Genomic DNA, 21,090 nt, shown 5'->3' with positions numbered 1-21,090 from the left:
AATTAGCACCACAGTTGAAAAAGTAACCACCCTTTTCCAGAAATATCTAAAATCCAGTTCTAAGGAGGGCATCTCCAAATGAATCAAGCAAAAGATCAGGTTTCATTTAATTTACTGAAAACTCCAGTGAACCGAAATACTATTCATTTTTAAACAAAATAACAATATCAGAAATAAGAAATTACAATTCAATGTTTACTATAAAAAATCTAAATGAGATTAAAAACCTTTGTCACAAAAGCCACTTGTTCTGATATCAATAATAAACTTTTTTTCTGTTCAATACAACAATGTGCTAGTTCTCAAACATGTATGGTGCCTCCGTTGTCATAAAGTTCAATTTACATCAATCTTGAATAAGCTTTAATCGCCATCAATATCTGTAGCAAGTTACAAACTTTGGTCCCGGCCACTAACTTTGAACATTTGTCACCAATTCTATTGTGTTCTAAGCTGGTTCTTTGGTCCCATATTCTCTGCATCACAAAGATCATTATTTACTATCACCTCAAACCATCTGCTGCTGAAATCCATGTTTTTATCACCAGTTTCAACTATTTCAATGCTCTTTATTTTTCCAGTCTCCAATCTACTTACACTCAGCTAAAAACTCTGCTGCTCATATCCTAATCTGCAGTCACAGTGCAATCACTCATCATTTTCTAATTTTGCTTGCATTCTTCCCATCATATATTTGAAATATACACCTTTGGCTTTAGATCCTTTCATGACTTGCTCCTGTCCTTCTCAATAACCATCTCCAGCTTTGAAGTCACCATCTTGAAATCTGTGTCCTTGTAACCACTCTCCCCCAACCCATCTCCCTTCACTGCAACACTGACAGGTGAATCTCTGCTGTCTTGACCTCAAATCTATTGTAATGTTAAACAATCAAACTGGAAAATCGCTCTGGAATTAATGTAATATTAAAGGGTTAAACTGCACCTACTGAACATCCTGGAAGTGGATGGAGACAATATTCGTGCAATAATGCAAATGACACCCACTCCATTTAGACAGTCCTTTGCTACTACTGCCCTACTATTGTCAAATTAAACTATCATTCAGTGCCTTCCATTCAGAAATGCTTTTATAGCCATCCAAAGTTAGGACATATCATACCTACATGGTCTTAGGGAACCACAGTCAGGAAGCTAGGTGACCTCTGCATAATAATTCCCCTGGATTAGGGCATTTACATTAGTAGGATGAGATCAATCTGAGATAATGTACCTAGAGTAACATGTGACTGAGGGGGTGACTGGGGACTGTCGAGTGGCATGTGACTGTGGGCGGAAGAGGAGTGTCTGTGTCTGTGTGGTCAAAGGTGGTGGGGGGGGCGGGGCGCGGTCATCTAGCTTGTACAGGCTTTAATAAACTTTAGCTGTGTGAAGTTGGTGTGTGCAAATTGCATCTCATGCAGGTCCTTTGACTCCTCCATCGCCAGACCATAGCAACTCGACGATTGGAGGAAGAGCACCTGATCTTCCGCCTAGGAACCCTCCAACCATAAGGGATGAACTCAGATTTCTCCAGTTTCCTCATTTCCCCTCCCCCCACCTTGTCTCAGTCAAATCCCTCAAACTCAGCACCGCCTTCCTAATCTGCAATCTTCTTCCTGACCTCTCCATCCCACCCCACCCCACTCCGGCCTATCACCCTCACCTTAACCTCCTTCCACCTATCGCATTTCCAACGTCGCTCCCCCAAGTCCCTCCTTCCTACCTTTTATCTTAGCCTGCTGGACACGCTCTCCTCATTCCTGAAGGGCTTATGCCCGAAACGTCGATTCTCCTGTTCCTTGGATGCTGCCTGACCTGCTGCGCTTTTCCAGCAACACATTTTCAGCTCTGATCTCCAGCATCTGCAGTCCTCACTTTCTCCTGAAACCTCAGGAAACAAACCTAGCACTATGGGACACTCAGGCCACCAATGTAAATCCTCTGCCTGCTCAGCACAAGTAAAATACAATTCTGGCCAATATTTTGGTCACCTCTCCGAATCTCATTTTTACTAGCCTCTGAGGAACACTGGATATTGATGTAGGTAGCGTATAAATCCCAATCATATATGAGACTGCACAAAATACAAATTGTTTACATGAAAACAAACAATCCACAATCTATTTCCACAATATCTGTAGTAAATTTAAGAAACCCCATCAATTTGGGTCAGTATGTAAGCTCAATTCAGATGCCTTATATTTCACAAGCCATACTCAGTAGTGAACTCAGTAACAAAAATCAGGTCATTGATTGAACTGATTTTCTAAGAATTTGAGATTATCCAAAAATTAAGACTATAAGACCCGTAAGAAACAGGAGTGGAAGTAAGGCCATTCGGCAGAGTCCACTCCGCCATTCAGTCATGGCTGATGGGCATTTCAACACCACTTACACTCACTCTCCCCATATCCCTTACTTTCTTGCAAGATTAGGAATTTATCAATTTCTACCTTGAAGACATTTAACATCCCGGCCTCCACTACACTCTGTGCAATGAATTCCACAGGCCCACCTCTCTGGCTGAAGAAATGTCTCCTCATTTCCATTCTAAATTGACCCTAATTCTACAGCTGTGCCCATGACTCCTAGTATTCTCACCTGACGGAAACAATTTCCCAGTGTCCACCCTTTCTAATCCATGCATTATCTTATAAGTTTCTATCAGATCTCCCCTCAACCTTCCAAACTCTAATGAATTCAATCCCAGGAATGATAAGCCTATGTGAATCTCTGCTGGACACACTCCCGTGCCAGTATGCTCTTCCTGAGGTGTGGGGCCCAAAACTGGACACAGTATTCTAAATAGAGCCAAACCAGAGCTTTATAAAGTCTCAGTAGCACATCACTGCTTTTACATTCCAATCCTCTTTAGATAAATGACATGAGATAAATTAATCTAGTATCATCTAAATTTTTTAACTGAGATGCCATGATCAACCACCATAGCTGTTAAAAATTAGTTAAATCAATACACCTTTAACTATACATTAAAATATTTAATTACAAAATTAAAATTCTTAAATATACTTACTTCTTTCTGTTCAAGTTGCAGTGAGGATTTGAGCATATCACGGAGTGTACACAGCTGCTTCTTTTCTTCATCCTGTGTTTGCTTGATCTGCAGAAAAATTATTGATTCAACATCAATTGTGTTGGAGTTCCACACAGCGACCATCATTTGCACAGAAAAACAATTCCTAATTTCACTCCTGAAAGCACAGGCTCCAATTTTTAGACTTTGCTTCCTGCAGCAGACACTGCAACATGCAGTTAATTTCCCCAAAACTACCTAAATTGCCGCACTCAATGTCTGATAAAATCACCCCTTCGTCATCTAAATTTCAAGGAATACAACCATAGTTGGTGCAATCACTCCTTGTGATTTAGCCTCAGATTCCAGGCAAGATTCACAAATCTACATTACAGTTCTTCCCAAGGTCAGTATGTCAGAAGTGTGGTGGCAGAACTACTCAGCATTGCAGGTGTGACCTGACTAGGGCTTAAGCATAGAAGCATGACTTTGACCCATCAAGGTTTCTATTCCTCTTGATAGAGACGTCAACATTATGAACTTTTTGATCATTTTCTACACTTGTTTATGATATTCTAAGTGATGCATGTAACTAAATCCTCCGGTCTCACTGGACCTCGATCATATGTAGCTCATCACCATCTGAAAATACTGTTGTATTTTTTCCAGGTTCCAAGTATATAACCCCATATTTGCTGATGTTGAAATTCATTTATCTCAACATTGCACACACACTTTATCTTTCAGTATCTCATCCTAATTATATGTTTCTGATTATACTGTTTATCATTCCTATTATAGCTGAAATATAATTTTATATTGCAAATTTCAGCTCACACATCAGGTCAATTCACAAGAAATGACCAAGTTAAAGGAAAGCAATATTAATAGTTTAGAAAAGGAAGCTACTAACTAGTTGGCACATGGGCTCTGGTAAAACCATCATCCTGAGAAATGAACCAAAGAATGGCTGTCATCTGCTTTGTCAACTTGCAACATGCATGGTGTGTACACATGTTCTTTCTGTGCAAAGCATAGGGCCCTATCCCTTAGCATATGTAGCTTTGTGCCAAATTTATAGGAACAATTCTAAATTAAGAGAACTTTGCAAGATTAGCACAAAGGAAGATGCTTGTGTTTGTTGGAGGTCAAAAATCTTAGCCCCAGGACACCACTTTAGGATTTCCACAAGGTAGTGGAGTCCGAGCCCAACAATTAAATCAATTGCTTCACCAGTGAGCTTGCCTCCATAATGAAGGTAAGTAGGGATGTTTACTGAGGATTGGAGCACTCTGCACCATTCACAACTTCTGAGATACTTTATCCACATGCAAAATCTAGACACTATCTAGCCATTAGATTAGATTAGATTACTTACAGTGTGGAAACAGGCCCTTCGGCCCAACAAGTCCACACCGCCCCGCCGAAGCGTAACCCACCCATACCCCTACATCTACCCCTTACCTAACACTACGGGCAATTTAGCATGACCAATTCACCTGACCTGCACATCTTTGGACTGTGGGAGGAAACCGGAGCACCCGGAGGAAACCCACGCAGACACGGGGAGAATGTGCAAACTCCACACAGTCAGTCGCCTGAGGCGGGAATTGAACCCGGGTCTCTGGCGCTGTGAGGCAGCAGTGCTGATAAGTTGCAAGTACCATTTGTAATAAACAACTGCCAGGCAATGATTATCTCAAATCAAAGTGAGCAATTGCTCCTCAATATTCAATGGCATCATCCACGAATCCCATCAACAATCTGGATGTTAACCAGTAGCAGAAATAAACCAGACCAGATATAGAAACACACTGGGTATGACAGCAAGTCAGAAGTTTGGCAATTCTGCAGCAGGTAACTCAAATCCCTTTTCACAATGTCTCTCCACCATCCAGACAGCATAAGTCAGGAGTGTGATGGAATACTTGGCACTTGCTTGGATGGGTACAACACTAACAATACTCCATTAGTTCAACACCATCCGAGACAATGCAACTCACTTGACCGGTATCCAATCACTATCACAGATGGTGAGTGACAGCAATGCAAATTACATTGCAACACGAAACCAAGGCTCCTTTGAAATCACTTTCCAAACTTGCAACCTATACCGCATAAGCCAATAAATGCATGAGAACATGACCTGCAAATTACACCTCAAGCTACACAGCATCTAAATTTTGAATTATATTACATTCCTTCACTCTACTAGAGTTAAGGTTCTTGAAATCCCTTCTCAACAGCTAGTGGTTACAAAGTATTACACCACAGAAGAGGCCCTTTGGCTCATCCTGTCAGCACCGGTCGTCAAGCACCCATCAACTCCAATCCCATTTTCCAGCACTTGACTCAAAGCCTTCTATGTTATGGCATTTCAAGTGCTGGATCTAAGTATTTATTAAGCCTCTAACATTCTTACAAGCAGTGGTTTCCAGATACCCACAACCCCTGGGGGTGAAAATATTTCTCCTTATTACCTCAAACACCTGCCTCTTACCTTAAACCTATGCCCCTGTTAATTGACCCTTCCACTAAATGGAAAATGTTTTTCCCTCAAGTCTCTACTTATGCATCTCAATTTTGTAGACCTCTGAGGTTTCCCCTCAACCTTCTCCGTTCTACAAAAAAAAACTCAAGTTTCTCTTCATAGCTGAAGCACTCCAACCTGCACAACATCCTGGTGGATCTCTTCTGCACCTTCTCCAGTCTAATCACATTCTTCCTATATGTAGCGTGGCAACAAGAACTGCACACAGTACTCCAGCTGTCAACAAAGCAACATCCTACACAGCTCCATCATAACCTCCCTTCTTTGACTAATAAAGACATGTATGCCATGCTTTCTTAACCATCCTACCCACCTGCTCAATTTACTTCAAAGATATTGAAACACACACAGCAATGCCCTGGTGATATTCAATACAAGACGACAGTATCTATACCCCAAGGATTGCAATGTTCAAAGCAGGCAGCTCATCACCTTCTCAAGGGTAATAGACACTAATTAGTCAGCAGCAGTAACTCTCAAATGAAAATGTAATCTCATTCAAAAAAATAACCAGCTGTACTTTAGAAACAGACGTCAAAATTTAATATCATCTTATTTTTTCCCCATAGGAAGTTCGGTTCCAAAATAAATGACACTAGAATCTTTTTGAAAAAACCTTCAATTCTAATTTTCTTTTGCTTGCTACCCTCCTGAAGCCACTGATTCACTTTCAAATACAGCCGGTTATCAACTGCTTACTTTATTTCAATCAGTGGACAGTCGTTGGCTATTCAGAGACATCATAGCCATGCCTAAAAACCATGCTCACCTGGCTTACATGTGTATACAGCTTTCAGCAGGAGAAAATTGATCAGGAACAAAGCAAGCAGCTTCAAATGATTTCACTCTCTCAAATGTAAGGACACTTTCTGCAAGTACTATATCCCTATGATATCTCCTCCCATGCCACTACTGTTGAGTTTACATAACTATTTCAAACTCAAAAATCATGGACCTTCTGCAATTCAGCAAAACACTTCTTTTATCAAATGGCCCATTAATGGAGAACTCTGACATTTAGCAACTATTCCTATGCAAGTGATTTAGGTTTAGTACCTTAAAACTGTGAATGATTTTTTTTTAGAAAAGATCTACTTGAGATTGCATGTCAGTGCTCAAGGATACCAAAAAAACACCTTAACAAAATCTTCCTAGTCACCTGAAGATATAAATTCTGCCACTGAAGGATAACACAAAATAGTACAAATTATAACACATGCAAACAAATACTTTTGAGAAACTTAACTAATCAAAACTATGAAGTTAACTGCAAGTAGTAAATGGTAGACAATTAAATAATGAATGTGGAAAACTGAATGCAATAATGTAGCTGAAAACTTATTTTGTGATAAACTGAGATATACTAATTACTTACATTGTATAAATCAGCAGCAAGTTTCTCAATGTACTGTTTCAGCTTATCTGCTGTTTTTAAGCCATCCTGAAAAAAACTTCAATTACATTGCAGATTTAGTACTGTTTGGTCAGGTCATAAAGTTGTAATCACCACAGGCTTTGTAAGTCTGTTTTCACAAAATTGTAAAATGCAACTTTTGGAATTCTTTCTTCTATAGTCAACAAACCTTGTTGATGGCTGCTTCTTAGTCCACAACTAGAGTTATTCCATACAAAGTTATGTTGCCATGCTTTCCATCTTAAACTCATCAAAATAGAGTCACAAGCAGACCAAATCTTAAAGGGAATAACCACTTATACGACATAAGGAGGTCCTGATTTTAATTCATAAGGTACTGATTGGTAGAGATATTGCGACAGAGAAGGTTTGAGCAACAGGTGAAGCTAGCCATTTCACATGTTGGCATTCCCTATATTCCAAAGACTGGCATTCCTTCAGTTGTTTGCAATAGACTAGAACTGACTTTAATCCATCATCTCATGTTTTCAAAACTCGGAACAAAATGGATAATATTTGCTAAACAAGCCTATTTGTGAGAAATATAGGGGAGGCAATGGTCTAGACTCAGGTAATGCTTGAGGAGCCGGGATAAAATCCAGCCGCAACAGAGTCTAATTTGAACTCTAAGATCTGGAAATAAAAAAGTTTTATGACGACTCAATTGTTGGAAAATTCCATCTGATTCATGAATGTCCTTAGGGAGGCAATCTGCTTTCCTACTGGATCTGGCCTACATGTGACTCCAAGCCCACAGCAATGTGGCTGACTCTTAATTGCCCTTGGTCAATTAGGGATGGACAATAATTACTGGCTTAGAGACAAACAAAATTGCAGATGCTGGAATCCAAAGTAAACCATTAGGAGGCTGGAAGAATGCAGCATTAGGTGGAGAAGTCAACTCTTCAGGTATAACCTTTCTTCAGGCACAAGTCCACACCGACCCTCCATACAGCCTCCCACCCAAGCCTATTCTTCATTACTCTACATTTACCCCTGGCCAATGCATGGCCAATTCACCTAACCTGCAGATTGTTGGATTATGAGAGTAAACCAGAATACGCGTGGGAAACCCACAGACAAAGGAAGAGTGTGCAAACCCCATACAATCACCCGAGACTAGAACTGAACCCAGGCCCCTGGCTCTGAGGCAGTGCTAACCACTGAGCCACTCTAATAAATGCTGGCTTAGCCAGTTATGCCCTCACCCTGTTAACAAATAGAAAACGCACAAACCTAGGATAATTAGTAAGGCTTGCTTCATATATTCACAAACAAATTCCCCTTGCAAACAAAGAACACATCCACACATTGCTCATTTTGAAACAATAGTTTGGAGAACCATATTCCCCATTCAAACTTGACTGGTTTTAATTTTATCAAACAGTTGGCACTTAACTCTTGCCCAGGTTTTTAAATCACTTGCCAAACAAGCAACAGTTTTCTAATAGAGATACTTGTTGTTGCCTATAAGATTTGGTATTCTTGTAACCGCACCCTGATGAGTTGAACATGAAAAGCTTCATTTGCATGTTACCTTTTACAGCAATGCTTAAGTTTGTTGACCTTAAGTAAAATGGTTCCTTTGCATGAAGTGTTGTTTGCAATGTTTTCATGATTATTGGACTAGAAATCAAAGCAACTTCAAAAAATTCAAAAGATACCTTTGTAACATGCAACATTGTCGGACAATCTGTCAGCAGTTTGGATGCATCTCACGTTTTGTCAGCAACTACAATTCAATCTTAAACTACATGAAAGCAGCTCTCAATCTACAACAGAAAAATTAATTTCTAACAATACATGACTTCTAGGTGCATGAACACAAGCAATTGCGCTATCACAGATTTAACAAACAATTTCCACCTTACATGTACATTTCAAGTGTAATGAGCAATAAAGTTTTAGGGAGCTTGTTTTCATTTTTTTAAAAATATACACTACAACACTGACTACACTTCAAAACTATGTGAAGAAACCCTGAAGTAAAACACTAAAGAAATATTTTAAGATTCTAATAGCCCTCTAATGTTGTCTCCATAAAAAATCTCCAAATAGTTTGTTTTAATGGAGTGGAGAGAATCTGGAAAAATCTGAAGACATCTATCATCTCCTGCTGTGAAGGAAACATCTACTACAAGACCAGAAAACACCAAGACTCGTTTGATAAGAATGACCACATCATCCAGGACAAGAGGAGGAAAGCTCTCCACGCCTGGCAAAACTTCACCAGTGAAGCAAAGAAGAGAACTCATTAAACAGCATAGGCTGAGTTACAAAGAAGAATGAGGGAAATCAAGAACCAATGGTGGATTCAGAAAACGAAGGAGCTGCAACTCTGCTGAAACCAAAATTGGTGGTGAAGTGGACAGCAAAAGGAAGGTTACCTCAGAGCACAACCAGACCTTGATCAAATGGGTCAATGGGCTGAGGATTGGCAGAGGAGGTTTAATATAGATAAATGAGATGCTACATTTTGGTAGGTCAAATCAGGGCAGGACTTATACACTTAATGGTGAGGTCCTGTTGCCGAACAAAGGCCTTGGTGCGCAGGTTCATAGTTTCTTGAAAGTGGAATCACAGGTATACAGGATAATGGAGTTGGCATTTGGTATACTTGCCTTTGTTGGTCAGTGTACTGACTTATAGGAATTAGGAGGTCATGTTGCAGTTGTACAGGACATTGGTTGGGCCACTTTTGGAATAATGCATTCAATTCTTGTCTCTTTGCTTAGAAAGATGTTATAAAACTTGAAAGGGTTCAGAAAAGATTTACAAGGATGCTGCCAGGGTTGAAGACTTTGAGCTATAAGCAGAGGCTGAATAGGTTTGGTCTATTTCCCCTGGAAGATTGGAGGCTGAGAAGTGATCTTAGAGGCTTATAAACTCCTGAGGGCATGGATGGGGTGAACACCACAGTCTTTTCTTTGGAGTAGGAGAATCCAACACTGGAGGGCATAGGTTTAAAGTGAGGAGAAAGTAGTAAAAGAAAAGGGACCTAAGGGGCAACCGTTTCATGCAGAGGGAGGTGCACATATAAAATAAACTGCCAGAGGAAGTGGAGGAGATTGGTATGATTACAATATGTTAAAGGTAGCTGGATTGGTATATGAATAGGAAGGGTTGAGAGGGATATGGGCCAAATGCTGGCAAATGGGACTAGATTAATTTAGGATATCTGGTTGACGTGGGAGAGTTGGACCAAAGGGTCGGTTTGTATGCTGTACATCTCTAAAACTATAAAAAAACAACTCCTATGCTTTCTTGTGCCACCAAAAAGGTAATATATAGATCTGCCACTCTTGGTCTCAAGCCAGTGCAGTTAGAAGCCTTTTGAAAAAGGACAGAAAACAGCAGCCTCCAATAGAGAGAAGAACTCAACTGTGACAAGATCGATGAGAACCTGTTTGAGGAAATCTCCCAAATTCCCAAAGATAGCCTTAAAATTCCCCATTTAGGTAAAGCTGCCAAAAGAAAAATAAGAATGGAAATGCCACAGGATTATGTCGGATTCTAGCTGAGATTGTCAAACTTGAAGCAGAGCTCTTCTGAAATCTCCATGAACGGTTCTTCAAAATCTGGGACAAAGAAGAAATCCCTGCCAATCTCAGGAATTCTTCCAGCCCTTCAAATTCCAGTCCATCCCCCTTAAGATCAAGTTAAACATGGAAAATCACTGACAGTTTTAAGATTTGCAGCTCAGGTTGTACGTTTGCTCGCTGAGCTGGAAGATTACAAATCTTCCAGCTCAGCGAGCAAACATACCACCAGAGCTACAAATCTTCTCAAAAATCGCAAACACCTCTGGGCGCAATACACTCAAACTAGCCCAAAGATGGGAAATCAATGCCATCTGACTGAGCACCACCCATGAACAACTGTAACAAAATCTTCCAGCTCAGCAAGCAAATGCACAACATGGGAACACAACTCTTAGCTTGGGTATTATCTCTAATCTAAGGCTGACATCAATGTAGAGATTGAACAGGACATCCAACCTAGGAGCGCCACCTTCAGACCCCAAGAATGAGTATCTTCAACAACTGTGACATCTGCGCCGATACAAAGTCTGACAATACTGTCACTTTGAGAAGGTTTTGTCTTTTTTTTTTGCAGATAGATTGTAAAGGCAGAGATACTGAAATGTCTAGTTTAACAATGGAAGTGGTCAGTTCTCCCAAATCAGTTTTTTTTTAGTTTGTTTTAGCTGAAGCAGTCACAAAATGTTAGTGTTATGGGGAGTTTCAAACTTCAGTAAAGAACTCCTCTGACAGTCTTCCAAAATCTCTTTGGATGTTGCTCCCTCCTGCCTGTAAGAACGTGTTTGAACTACCATTTGCCAAAGGGTGTTGTGAGAGATTTTGCTGAATTGGAACTGTTAATTAGCAATAGTTACTGAATCGGGTCGGTTATATTTTCCAATCGTTAAGTTATTCTAAATTCAGTTTTTGTTTGTTAGTGTTTCAATTATAATGTTTAAATAAATTCTGTTTTGCTTAAAGAAGAGTGGTTTGGCCAGCTGAAACACAGCTGGAATATCCACTTAACATCTGCCTTTAAAATAAGACATTAGGGTCTAGGCTACCTTAAAATATTTGGGTCTAGCCTGGTCCATAACACAAGATTCTTGTATACAAGGCAATTATCTTCCCAACTCTTTTATATGGCTCTGAAACGTTGATTCCAAATCTGTGTCACCTCAAGACTGTCAAGAAGTATTATTTGAGATAGATTCTCCGTATCAGCTGGGGAGACAGGCATACTGACATCAGCAGCTTTGGAGTAATGATCATTCAGAACCAATTCCACCGGGCTGGCCACTTACTTAGGATGTCAGAGTTCTGACTACCAAAGCAATCTTCTTTGCCCAGTTCAAGGAAGGCATTCAAGTGAGAGGAGGATGAAGGATGCTTTTCAAAAAGATTCCCTGGAAGTTTTTCCACAAGAAACGCAACATAAAATGTCAAAGCATGGAGATCCTCAAATCAGAAGAAACCAACATACAGGAAACTCCTGTATGAAGGAACATAATTCTTAAAGAAAACCTGTCAGCAACAGGAAGTACAAAGGAGGAACTGGAGAAAAGAATGCCAAAGATCGCAAGACCAAGGATCAGTTCCAACTCCCAGAAACATCTACCAAATTTCTAGCCAGCGATACAGTTCTATGCTCAGGATCGTCAGTTACACAAGGACCAACCATACTCATTAGCAGGTGGGTGATTGCAAACAAGTCTTTTAAGTTCTTTTCAAACTCTTGCAGTATTTTCTATTACTTCACTTTATGACAGTGTTTATTAAAATGACTTACATTTAATTAAGGATTTTAAACAAAACCTATTGCACATCACGAAACATTCTTGTAAACTGCTCTGACATTTCCTACATCTTTGCTTCAATAATCCCAGTTCTACATTTTATCTCGTTACACTGGAATTGTCAAAGTCTTCTAATTTTTACTTTATTTCATCCCTGTAAAAATCATGGAACTCTTCACCTCATTCAGCTATTTCTTCTTAGTAGAAGTTTCAGTTTTGTATTTAAAAAATCAAAAAGCCCAACAACTGCTTTTAGATTTCTTACTTTTGCATTCACTCTTCTCACCAGCATCACTTCAAAGTTTAAAATAAGTTTAATTTTTGTACCCAATAACAACCTGTTCTAGCACAGAGTTTTTAATTTTTAAAAACTGAGATTTCACTACTTGTTTTCTCTACTACTTGGGATTTCTGGAAGCAAAAAGATTTGCTTTTATATAGCACCATTCTCAACTTGCACACTTTCCAAAGAGCTTTGCTGACAGAAAATGAAATATTTTTGAAGTGAAATTACAACTGTAACGTAGGATTTTAGATGTAAGCAAATGGCTTATGTCATTTACACAAAATACTAGCATTGGATTGTTTTTTAAGCAGTAGGCTGATTATACATGGGTATCATTACTGATCCACAAAGATTGCAAGACCAAAATAAAGTGAATTTTATTTTAAAACTTACTTGCATTGTGCATGGTAATATTTGATGAGATTTTGGAGCAAATCCACACCTTTTTTTGTCTTGATTTCATTCACTTTAATGAGATACTACGCAAGGGAAAAGAAACAAGGTACATTTTTAATTCTGAGAAGTCAGTCTCCTCAGCACTCCAGTGCTAACAATTATACGGGTACCTAACAAACACCAATTTGCATTAAAAACCAAAAAAATCTGCAGGTACTGTAAATCAAGAACAAAACCAGAAATCCTGGAAATGCTCAGCAGGTCAGGCATAATTTGCAGAGAGATATCAAAGTTAGTTAATGTTTTGTATTGAGTGAACCTCCCTCAGAACTAGGTTGCAGGATAAGCGATTTAAGGACAGCATTTCACGTTCAATTAGTAAAACAATAGTATTTACTTCAAAACACATGAATATATCAAGCACCGAAGAGAAGGAATTTCAGAAATAAGCTGATTCAACATTTAAACAGAAATGTCAAAGCGACGTAGCATTAAGTACAAATGAGTTGCAGCAAAATGAAGTGTTATGGGTTTCTAACAATTAATCAAACTAACTTCCATAAAGATCTATTTTTCACCATTTGCAAAGATGAACTATAAAATGAAAGCAAGTATAACCAGATTTTCCCACTTGGGAATGATTCAGAGAGAGTTTTAAGTCTTCTGTACCTAACAAGTGTCTAGACATTTGCGTTGGAGCCTCAGATAACGGACAAAATTACTGCTCAGATTTCTAATATGGTGATGCACAACTGGTAAGCATTCTCCTGCAGGTATGCCCTTTCCTGAACCTTATGCTGCTCATGTTTCAGGAATGCAAGCACACAGTTCTCTTACTGCCAATGATTTGAATTTCTTGCCTTTTTGCATTCACTATCTTAAACATGCTACTTCTCTTCATCTTGCTGCAACCATTCTTTTCTCTGCTTCTCTTTTTCCTCCCTTATATCGCATTTCTTCTCTTTTCTTTGGTGGTACCCAACAAGAGATAATCAGGGAGTGATCTGGACCAAAAGACAGATAGCCTCCCAGGGAGAAAATGAGGAAGGACGTTTAGCCAGGCACAGGAGGTGGAACAAATACACCTGTGAATACAGGCTGGATTAAATAGTAACACTGATCAAAAACAGTCTTTGCAGATCTGGCACAAATCTAGGCATGAGGTCACCCTTTGCAGAATGAAAAGTAAACCAATAAGGTGGGTGAGATCAGAGCTTGTTGTTCAAAGTATTATACACAATTAACTAAGTTGGCCAGGGGTTCTGAGGTACCCACCTACCGAATAAAAAAAGTTTTGAAATTACCAAGCAAGGAAAAAAAAAAATCACAATAAAAATCAGGTCAAACATAAAACCAGCAAGTGTGGAAAACCCACCTATAGCATTATCCTAACATCTCAGAGATCTGAAAATGCATCAAGTTATACAAAAAGGCCTTTCTCAATCTAAAGATATTGAAAAATGCTTTTGCATTATGAAACACTAGTATGAAAACTTGACAAAGCAATGTACAGGGAAAAGGTTGATGTCGGCTACAAACCCAAATCATATAAAAACTTTTCACACAAAGATCAATTTATGTACGTAGACAGTCTAACCTCACACATCTGGAGCTGAAAGACCCGTCGCTCCTTTTCCATTTCTTCTGCTATTTCAGCTCCTGTAATTTCAGTTCGAATCATCCCATGCTGCTTTGCATGTTCCCGTTTCTCTTTTTCAATTTTAGCACTGTAATAGAGGTCACATTTTTTTGCAGCATGTTGCAATATAAAAGAAAGCCTCCAATAAGCCCCTCAATCATTTCAGCTTCCTTATGTGAAGGTTATGTGCACTGAAGTCTGGATTAGTCTTGTTAAACAAAATCTCAAGTAAAAATGAAAACATTGGATCTTCTGAGACACTCTCAAAGAACCATCAACCACCTTAATTTTACATGTCTCTATGGAATTTAGTATGAATTCCGCTGAAAACTTATAAGTATTTCAGTAACCGTTACTCTTGTAGACAATGCTGTAATCTGTATTTATAAATGTTATATTCACACATGCATGATTTTCTGTAAAATCTCCAAAGTGCACTAAAAGCAGAGATAAAGAGAGACAAGACGACCCACTTTTTAAATTTCTTATTCTAACAATTTATTTTTTAAAAATTGCTTATTGAAAGCAAACTAGGCCTCTTGGAAGAAAGAGGGGTTCAGCAAGGAGAAAACAAAGAAATAACCTAATTAACCACAAAGGGTTAGGCCTCTTGACGTCATAAAATAAATAAAAGGCTAATTAAAACTGCAAATCAGTTGATGTAAATCAAACAAAACAAACAAAATTGCTAGAACAACACAGTAGGTCTTGCAACATCCATGAAAGGAAATCAAAGTTAACATCTCGGGTCTGGTGACCCTTCCTCAGAATTGAAGGCAGTCAGCAATGGTGCAGAGGAGTATGATCGAGTTGTTAACATAAAAAACAAAGAGGTTTGTGTAGAAATGCTAGTCAGAGAATGGGAAGGAAGCAAAAACAACAAGATGAAGGAATAAGGTTCATAATGTGAGTGGGAAGATGCATAGAGTTTGAAGACTGAGATCAGAAGAAAATGGCTTACAGCTAGATTTCAGCATAATTTCCATCCAAATATACAAACTAGAAACATCGTTGACTCCATCCCTGATGACATGCCAAAACACACCAGCCTTCCTTTAAAAAGGAGGGGGGACAAATGACAGTTTCAGGCACAGAAGTAGGAAAAGACAAAAGAATCAGCAATACAAATATATCAGAGACTATACAGAACAGCTGCCTTACAATCTGCATTGCATGGGAAATCAACTTAATATACTGCCTTTAATATGGTAGGCTCTTCCTTAAGGCTCAACAGGAACACTATCAGACAAAGTGTGGCACCAAGTTATTTAGACAGTTGACCAAATGTTCAATCAAAGGTGTAGATTGAAAGGGTTATCTTAAAAAGGAAGACAGTAAAGGGTGTGGGGAAAAAATTTCCAGAGCTCAGTACCAAGCCAACTATAAACAAGGTTGGCAATGGTGCAGTGAAGAAAAACGGGATGCCCCAGAGACCAGAATTGCAAGAGGGCAGAGATCAGAGATGGAGAAGGGTGCATAGAAACATAGAAGATAGGAGCAGGAGGCAGCCATTTGGCCTTTTGAGCCTGCTCCATCATCCATCAGAGTCATGGCTGATCATCCAACACAAACTCCAACCCTGCTTTCTCCCCACAACCTTTGATCCCATTCACCCCAAGTGCTATATCTATCCTCCTCTTGAAGAGGTTCAATATTTTGGCATCAACTACTTCCTGTGGTAATGAATTTCACAGGTTTACCGCTCTTTGGGTGAAGAAATGTCTCATCTCCATCTGAAACAGTCCACCTTGAATGCTCACACTGTGACTCCAATTCTGTACACACCCACCGTTGGAAGCAAGATCCCTGCATCTAGCCTGAATAAATCTTGTTAGAATTTTATAAGTCTCACTGAGATCTCTCCTCACTCATCTAAACTCCAGCATAAACAGTGCTAACATAATCAGTCAATTTTTCCACATGTATCAGTGCAGTCATCCTCAGCATCAGCCTGATAAACCTTTGCTGCACTGAAGAGCAAAAGCATCCTTCCCCCAAAAACAAGATCAAAACTGCACACAATATTCTCAGTGTGGCCTCACCAAGGCCCTGTATAGCTGCAACACAGCCCTACTCCTGTACTTGAAACCACTCGGAACAAAGGCCAACATATAATTTCCCTTCTTTACTACCTGCATGCCTACTTTCAGTGACTAGAGCACAAGGAGACCCAGATTCCACTGAACACTCCCCTCTCCCAGTTTACAGCCATTCAGGCATCAATCTTCCTTTGCATTTTTGCTTTCAAAGTGAATAACCTTGCATTTATCCAAATATTACTGCATCTACCATTGATTTGTTCACTCACCCAACCTATTGAGACCATGCTAAAGGATCGCTGCATCCTCTTCGCAGTTCACCCTCCTACCCAACTGGGTATCATCTGCAAACTTTGAGATGCTACATTTTGTTCCCTCATCCAAATTATTAATATATCTTATGAATAGTTGGGGCCCTAGCACCGATGCCTATGGCATTCCAGTAGTTACTGCCTGGCAAGTTGAAAAGGACCCATTAACTGTTTCCTCTCTGCCAACCAGTTTTCTATCCATCTCAATACACTTCCCCCAATCCCATGCACTTTAATCTTGCGCAATCTTATGCGGGATTTTGTCAAATGCATTCTGAATATCCAAATATACCACAACAACTGGCACCCCCTTGTCTACTAGTTATATCTTCAATGAATCCCAACAGATTTGACAAGCATAATTTCCCCTTCATAAATCCATGCAGACTATGCTACTGCAGTTTTATCTCAGGTTGGAGGAATTACTGTAGTCTTACTATTCCATGGATCATAACAGAAAATAACTTCTTACAGTTACCAGGGTGGCCAATTATGTACAGTTTAAAACAAAACTGATCAACTAGGTCTCAACACAATTATTGCTGTTAAAACAAAACATTCAATAAAAATACAAGAATAGTTAACCTACTCAGTAATACCCAAATGCTTAGCTCTATAAATCATTCCAAAACACACAGATATACACAAGAGGAAAAAACATTTCTCTCTAGAGATTGACATTCTGGAAAACAAATTTGCCCAATGGTTTATTCATAAATTGTTGAATCGCAAAATCCCTACACAGTGTGCGTAAACAGGCCATTTGGCCCGATGAGTCCACATTGACTCTCCGAACAGCACGCCACACATGATTACAGTGGGGGGAGTCTGTAACTCTACATTTCCCATGGCTAATCCACCTAACCTTCACATCCCTGGATACTGGGCAACTTAGCATGACCAATCCATCTAACCTGCACATTTTTGGACTATGGGAAGAAACCGGAGCACCCAGAGGAAACCACAAGATATTTGCCTGATGCTAAAATTGAACTGAGGTCCTTAACGCTGTGTGAGGCAGCAGTGGAAAAGGCTAAAGAATAGGATTTTATAAAGTCTGTTACTCTTATGCTGTTGCACATGCAGTTATCACTGAAGCCTTGAAGGTACAGCTTGCTCAGAGAATATAATTGAGATTTTCTTTTAATCACAAACAAACACATTGGGATCACTCTCGACTGATTTTCAGAAATGGGAGATATCAGATAAGCAGCTTGTATGCAAGGAAAGGACAACTACAAGGACTGAGCAATGATAGCAAGCATGCCAATTGCATTTTCCACCTTGTCTATGTATGACACAAACAGGTGACATGAACAGTCAGGGACCTAGCACTGATCTCTGGTATGCCACTGGATACTAGCCTCCAGTCACACAAACTGGATATCTGGTCCACATGGACAAGTTGGACCGAAGACTAATTACAAAATGCAGATAGTTGACTTATTCCCACTCCATGGTCGTTAACTTACTGTCAACCAATTACATTGAGCACAAATCACTGAATGCATGATTAAAGCAGGCATTTAAGCATTGAAATATGAACGTAACTGCAATAAGGTGGACTGCTTTTAAATAGGCCATCTTGAAATCATTGTGACATGCCTTACACTAATAAGCTGTATTCACTATGCTGGCCACCAAAATGTCTTATCCATTTTCATGCATCATAGACAAGCATAAAATCTCTATAGGGAACTTGGCATTCAACATTTTGTTTGAAAATTACATAGACTCTTATTTCAATCTGTTGACAATGCAGCATAGTACCACTGTGCATCTTGTCTTCTCATGTCCTGTTGTTTTCGTTAGAACTGTTTTTAAACATTTCCATTTCATAGTTTGGCTGCATGTCAAAATTCATGGATTTTATCCAGGTTGCTGATTTAATAGATATTCATGTTTATGTTGCTGTCTGATAAAGAATTGCTAGAAATAGATAATTGTGGCAGAGGTCTTTTAGTAGGCTGTGAAATCTTGGTCTTCTGTCACAACACTAGATTATTTCATCCCATAAAACTGCTATGCCAATTGGAATTTGATCTCATATCTGTGTTGCTCTCAGTTTTGGTTTGACCTGCCGAAGTGCAATACATGCTTTGGCATTTCAGCCTTTGAGAGATATTGAGGAGGGTTGGGTGCAAGGTAATGTGTTTGAGGAACCAACAAGCAATAGGAGATGGCAGGTTTAACAAGTGATGGCCAATATGGACTGCAATCAAGCTCCAGTGAGATGGCAATCCATCCAGTAAGAGCCAGGGTGGGATGTGATTTACACATTGAGCATGGGAAATGATCAGTTTTCCAAGGAGGGCACTTTCAAGGCAACATACCTCAATTTAACTTCCACTGACTACAACTCTGATGACTTTAACGATATCCTGGAAGTCACATTCTTTAGTTTGAACAAGGACTTCTAAGGAATGGCATATTGAATTTTGCAAGTACCAAGCTATTGCCTCATTTTTACTAAGTGAGGCAGTCAACTGATATCAGCATAATAAACTTAATATAGTTTGAGAGAATCCAACAAAAAAAGCTGAACTCTCATCATGCTTCCTGCCAAACAATAACTGTACTTACAATTTTGTTTCATAATCCTTCCATGCTTTGTCAAAAGGTTTCTTCAGGTCCTATTTAATACAAATAATATCAAATGACAAATCATTTACCAAATAGGCAGTTTTCAAAAAAAATGTCATTTCTGCAGTTCACATGAATAAGGATTAGACAGACCATTTGGGTCATTAGTTTATCCTCCTAAAGAAACAACTGATTTTGGTCTCTAAAATGATATAAGTATTTGCCTCTTGGATCTTAGCCAGATACCTTATCTGAGCATTCATCACAAATTTCCTGATGGAGCTATACTCTCCTTTGCATAGTCCTTTGCACTAAGCGTGAAAAGGCATTGTAGCCCAAGTCATAAATGTTTTGCAGTTGCTCAGGAAAGAAAGTCAAAAATTTTAAGTGCCTGATCAAGCAAGATCCTCTCCTGAAGTTCTGTTGCACACTCGTTTAGTTTTCTGATAAATATCCATACCTTTACTGTTGACCTAATTTGTTCAAGTAAAGCTAATGGAAAGGATCTGTCAATGACCTTTGCACGTATGGGTCCTAAAATGGTTGCATAATGTCACTTAACACACAACTTCATGATAAATGTCACCAGTATTCAAATCTTTTAAAACATTTAAAAATATTATGAACTTAATGCTTATTTGAAGGAATTCTTTGAAGTTTTGCAGGACAATTTTATTGCCATTAAATAAGGCAGAGTTTAGATTGGATCCAATGTGGTCATTCTACAAAAGGTAACTCCACAAACAGCTCAAGGAGCTGGACTTGCTGGCACATTTCATTTTTTTTTTTAAACACACACCACTTTATGCTTTCTCCTGGTTATCTGATCATGGGCTAACCCGTAAGTTGAATGCTCTCAATTTTCCAAGTGGTCAATGGAAAAGGTAACCTAACCAATATCTCAGGGAAGCGTCACCCTGAACATAAACAAGTGGAGACAATTGGTCTGTCTTGGACATTTTCACATAGGAAAATAGTTTCTTTTGCACCTGTTAGCTCCGATTACTGGTAAAGCTGCAAACAGCTCCAGTAAACAATTTATTAAAACTTTAGCTATTCTCTCTGTCCACATTCTCCTCCATTCAAAGCAGTCATTTTCAGATTTGATTCATTGTCAAAAATAAAAGTATGTCATCTTTACACAAGAAACTGCACTCAAGTTCCATTTTCAATGGAAATGAAGGCACAGAAAATTACACGTTGTGCAGCCTGCTTCAACAAGGTGTTTGACTATCCACAGGATTGCAGAATTACTCATCAGATGCACTCCCTGGTGAAAACTTCAAAGATGTTAATGTTAGTTTTTCTTACACAAAAAAAATGCTCATCTTTATTTTGGTTTTCAAGTGCTTCAATAATAGCTCCCTTGCTAATCTTGTACTGCAATAACTTATTTTTACACTCAGCATCCTACATTATACTTATTTATTCTTTGTTCCCTGCTCGTCTGAATGCCCCGGTGACATACTTTTACATTAACCTCATTACGGTTCTCCCTCCACTAATATAAAGAAAGTA

General features: G+C 39.0%; 1 protein-coding gene across 7 annotated transcripts in view; it reads right to left on the bottom strand.

Annotated features, from left to right (window-relative positions):
• LOC140477228 (arf-GAP with SH3 domain, ANK repeat and PH domain-containing protein 1-like) overlaps positions 1 to 21,090 on the bottom strand; it is a 354,071-nt gene that overhangs the window by 177,371 nt on the left and 155,610 nt on the right. For all 7 annotated transcript variants that reach the window (XM_072570748.1, XM_072570749.1, XM_072570743.1 and 4 more), the window contains 5 exons: positions 19,573 to 19,622; positions 14,598 to 14,727; positions 12,998 to 13,083; positions 6,963 to 7,038; positions 3,037 to 3,123 (listed from right to left, as the gene is read on the bottom strand). In XM_072570748.1, the coding sequence (XP_072426849.1) occupies positions 3,037 to 3,123; positions 6,963 to 7,038; positions 12,998 to 13,083; positions 14,598 to 14,727; positions 19,573 to 19,622 (429 nt within the window). The remainder of the gene's footprint in view (positions 1 to 3,036; positions 3,124 to 6,962; positions 7,039 to 12,997; positions 13,084 to 14,597; positions 14,728 to 19,572; positions 19,623 to 21,090) is intronic.

Source organism: Chiloscyllium punctatum, chromosome 5 (assembly GCF_047496795.1).
Source record: "Chiloscyllium punctatum isolate Juve2018m chromosome 5, sChiPun1.3, whole genome shotgun sequence".
Classification (NCBI taxonomy): Eukaryota; Metazoa; Chordata; class Chondrichthyes; order Orectolobiformes; family Hemiscylliidae; genus Chiloscyllium; species Chiloscyllium punctatum.
The sequence above is the reverse complement of the archived record's forward strand: the minus strand, read 5'-3'. Positions and strand labels throughout refer to the sequence as shown.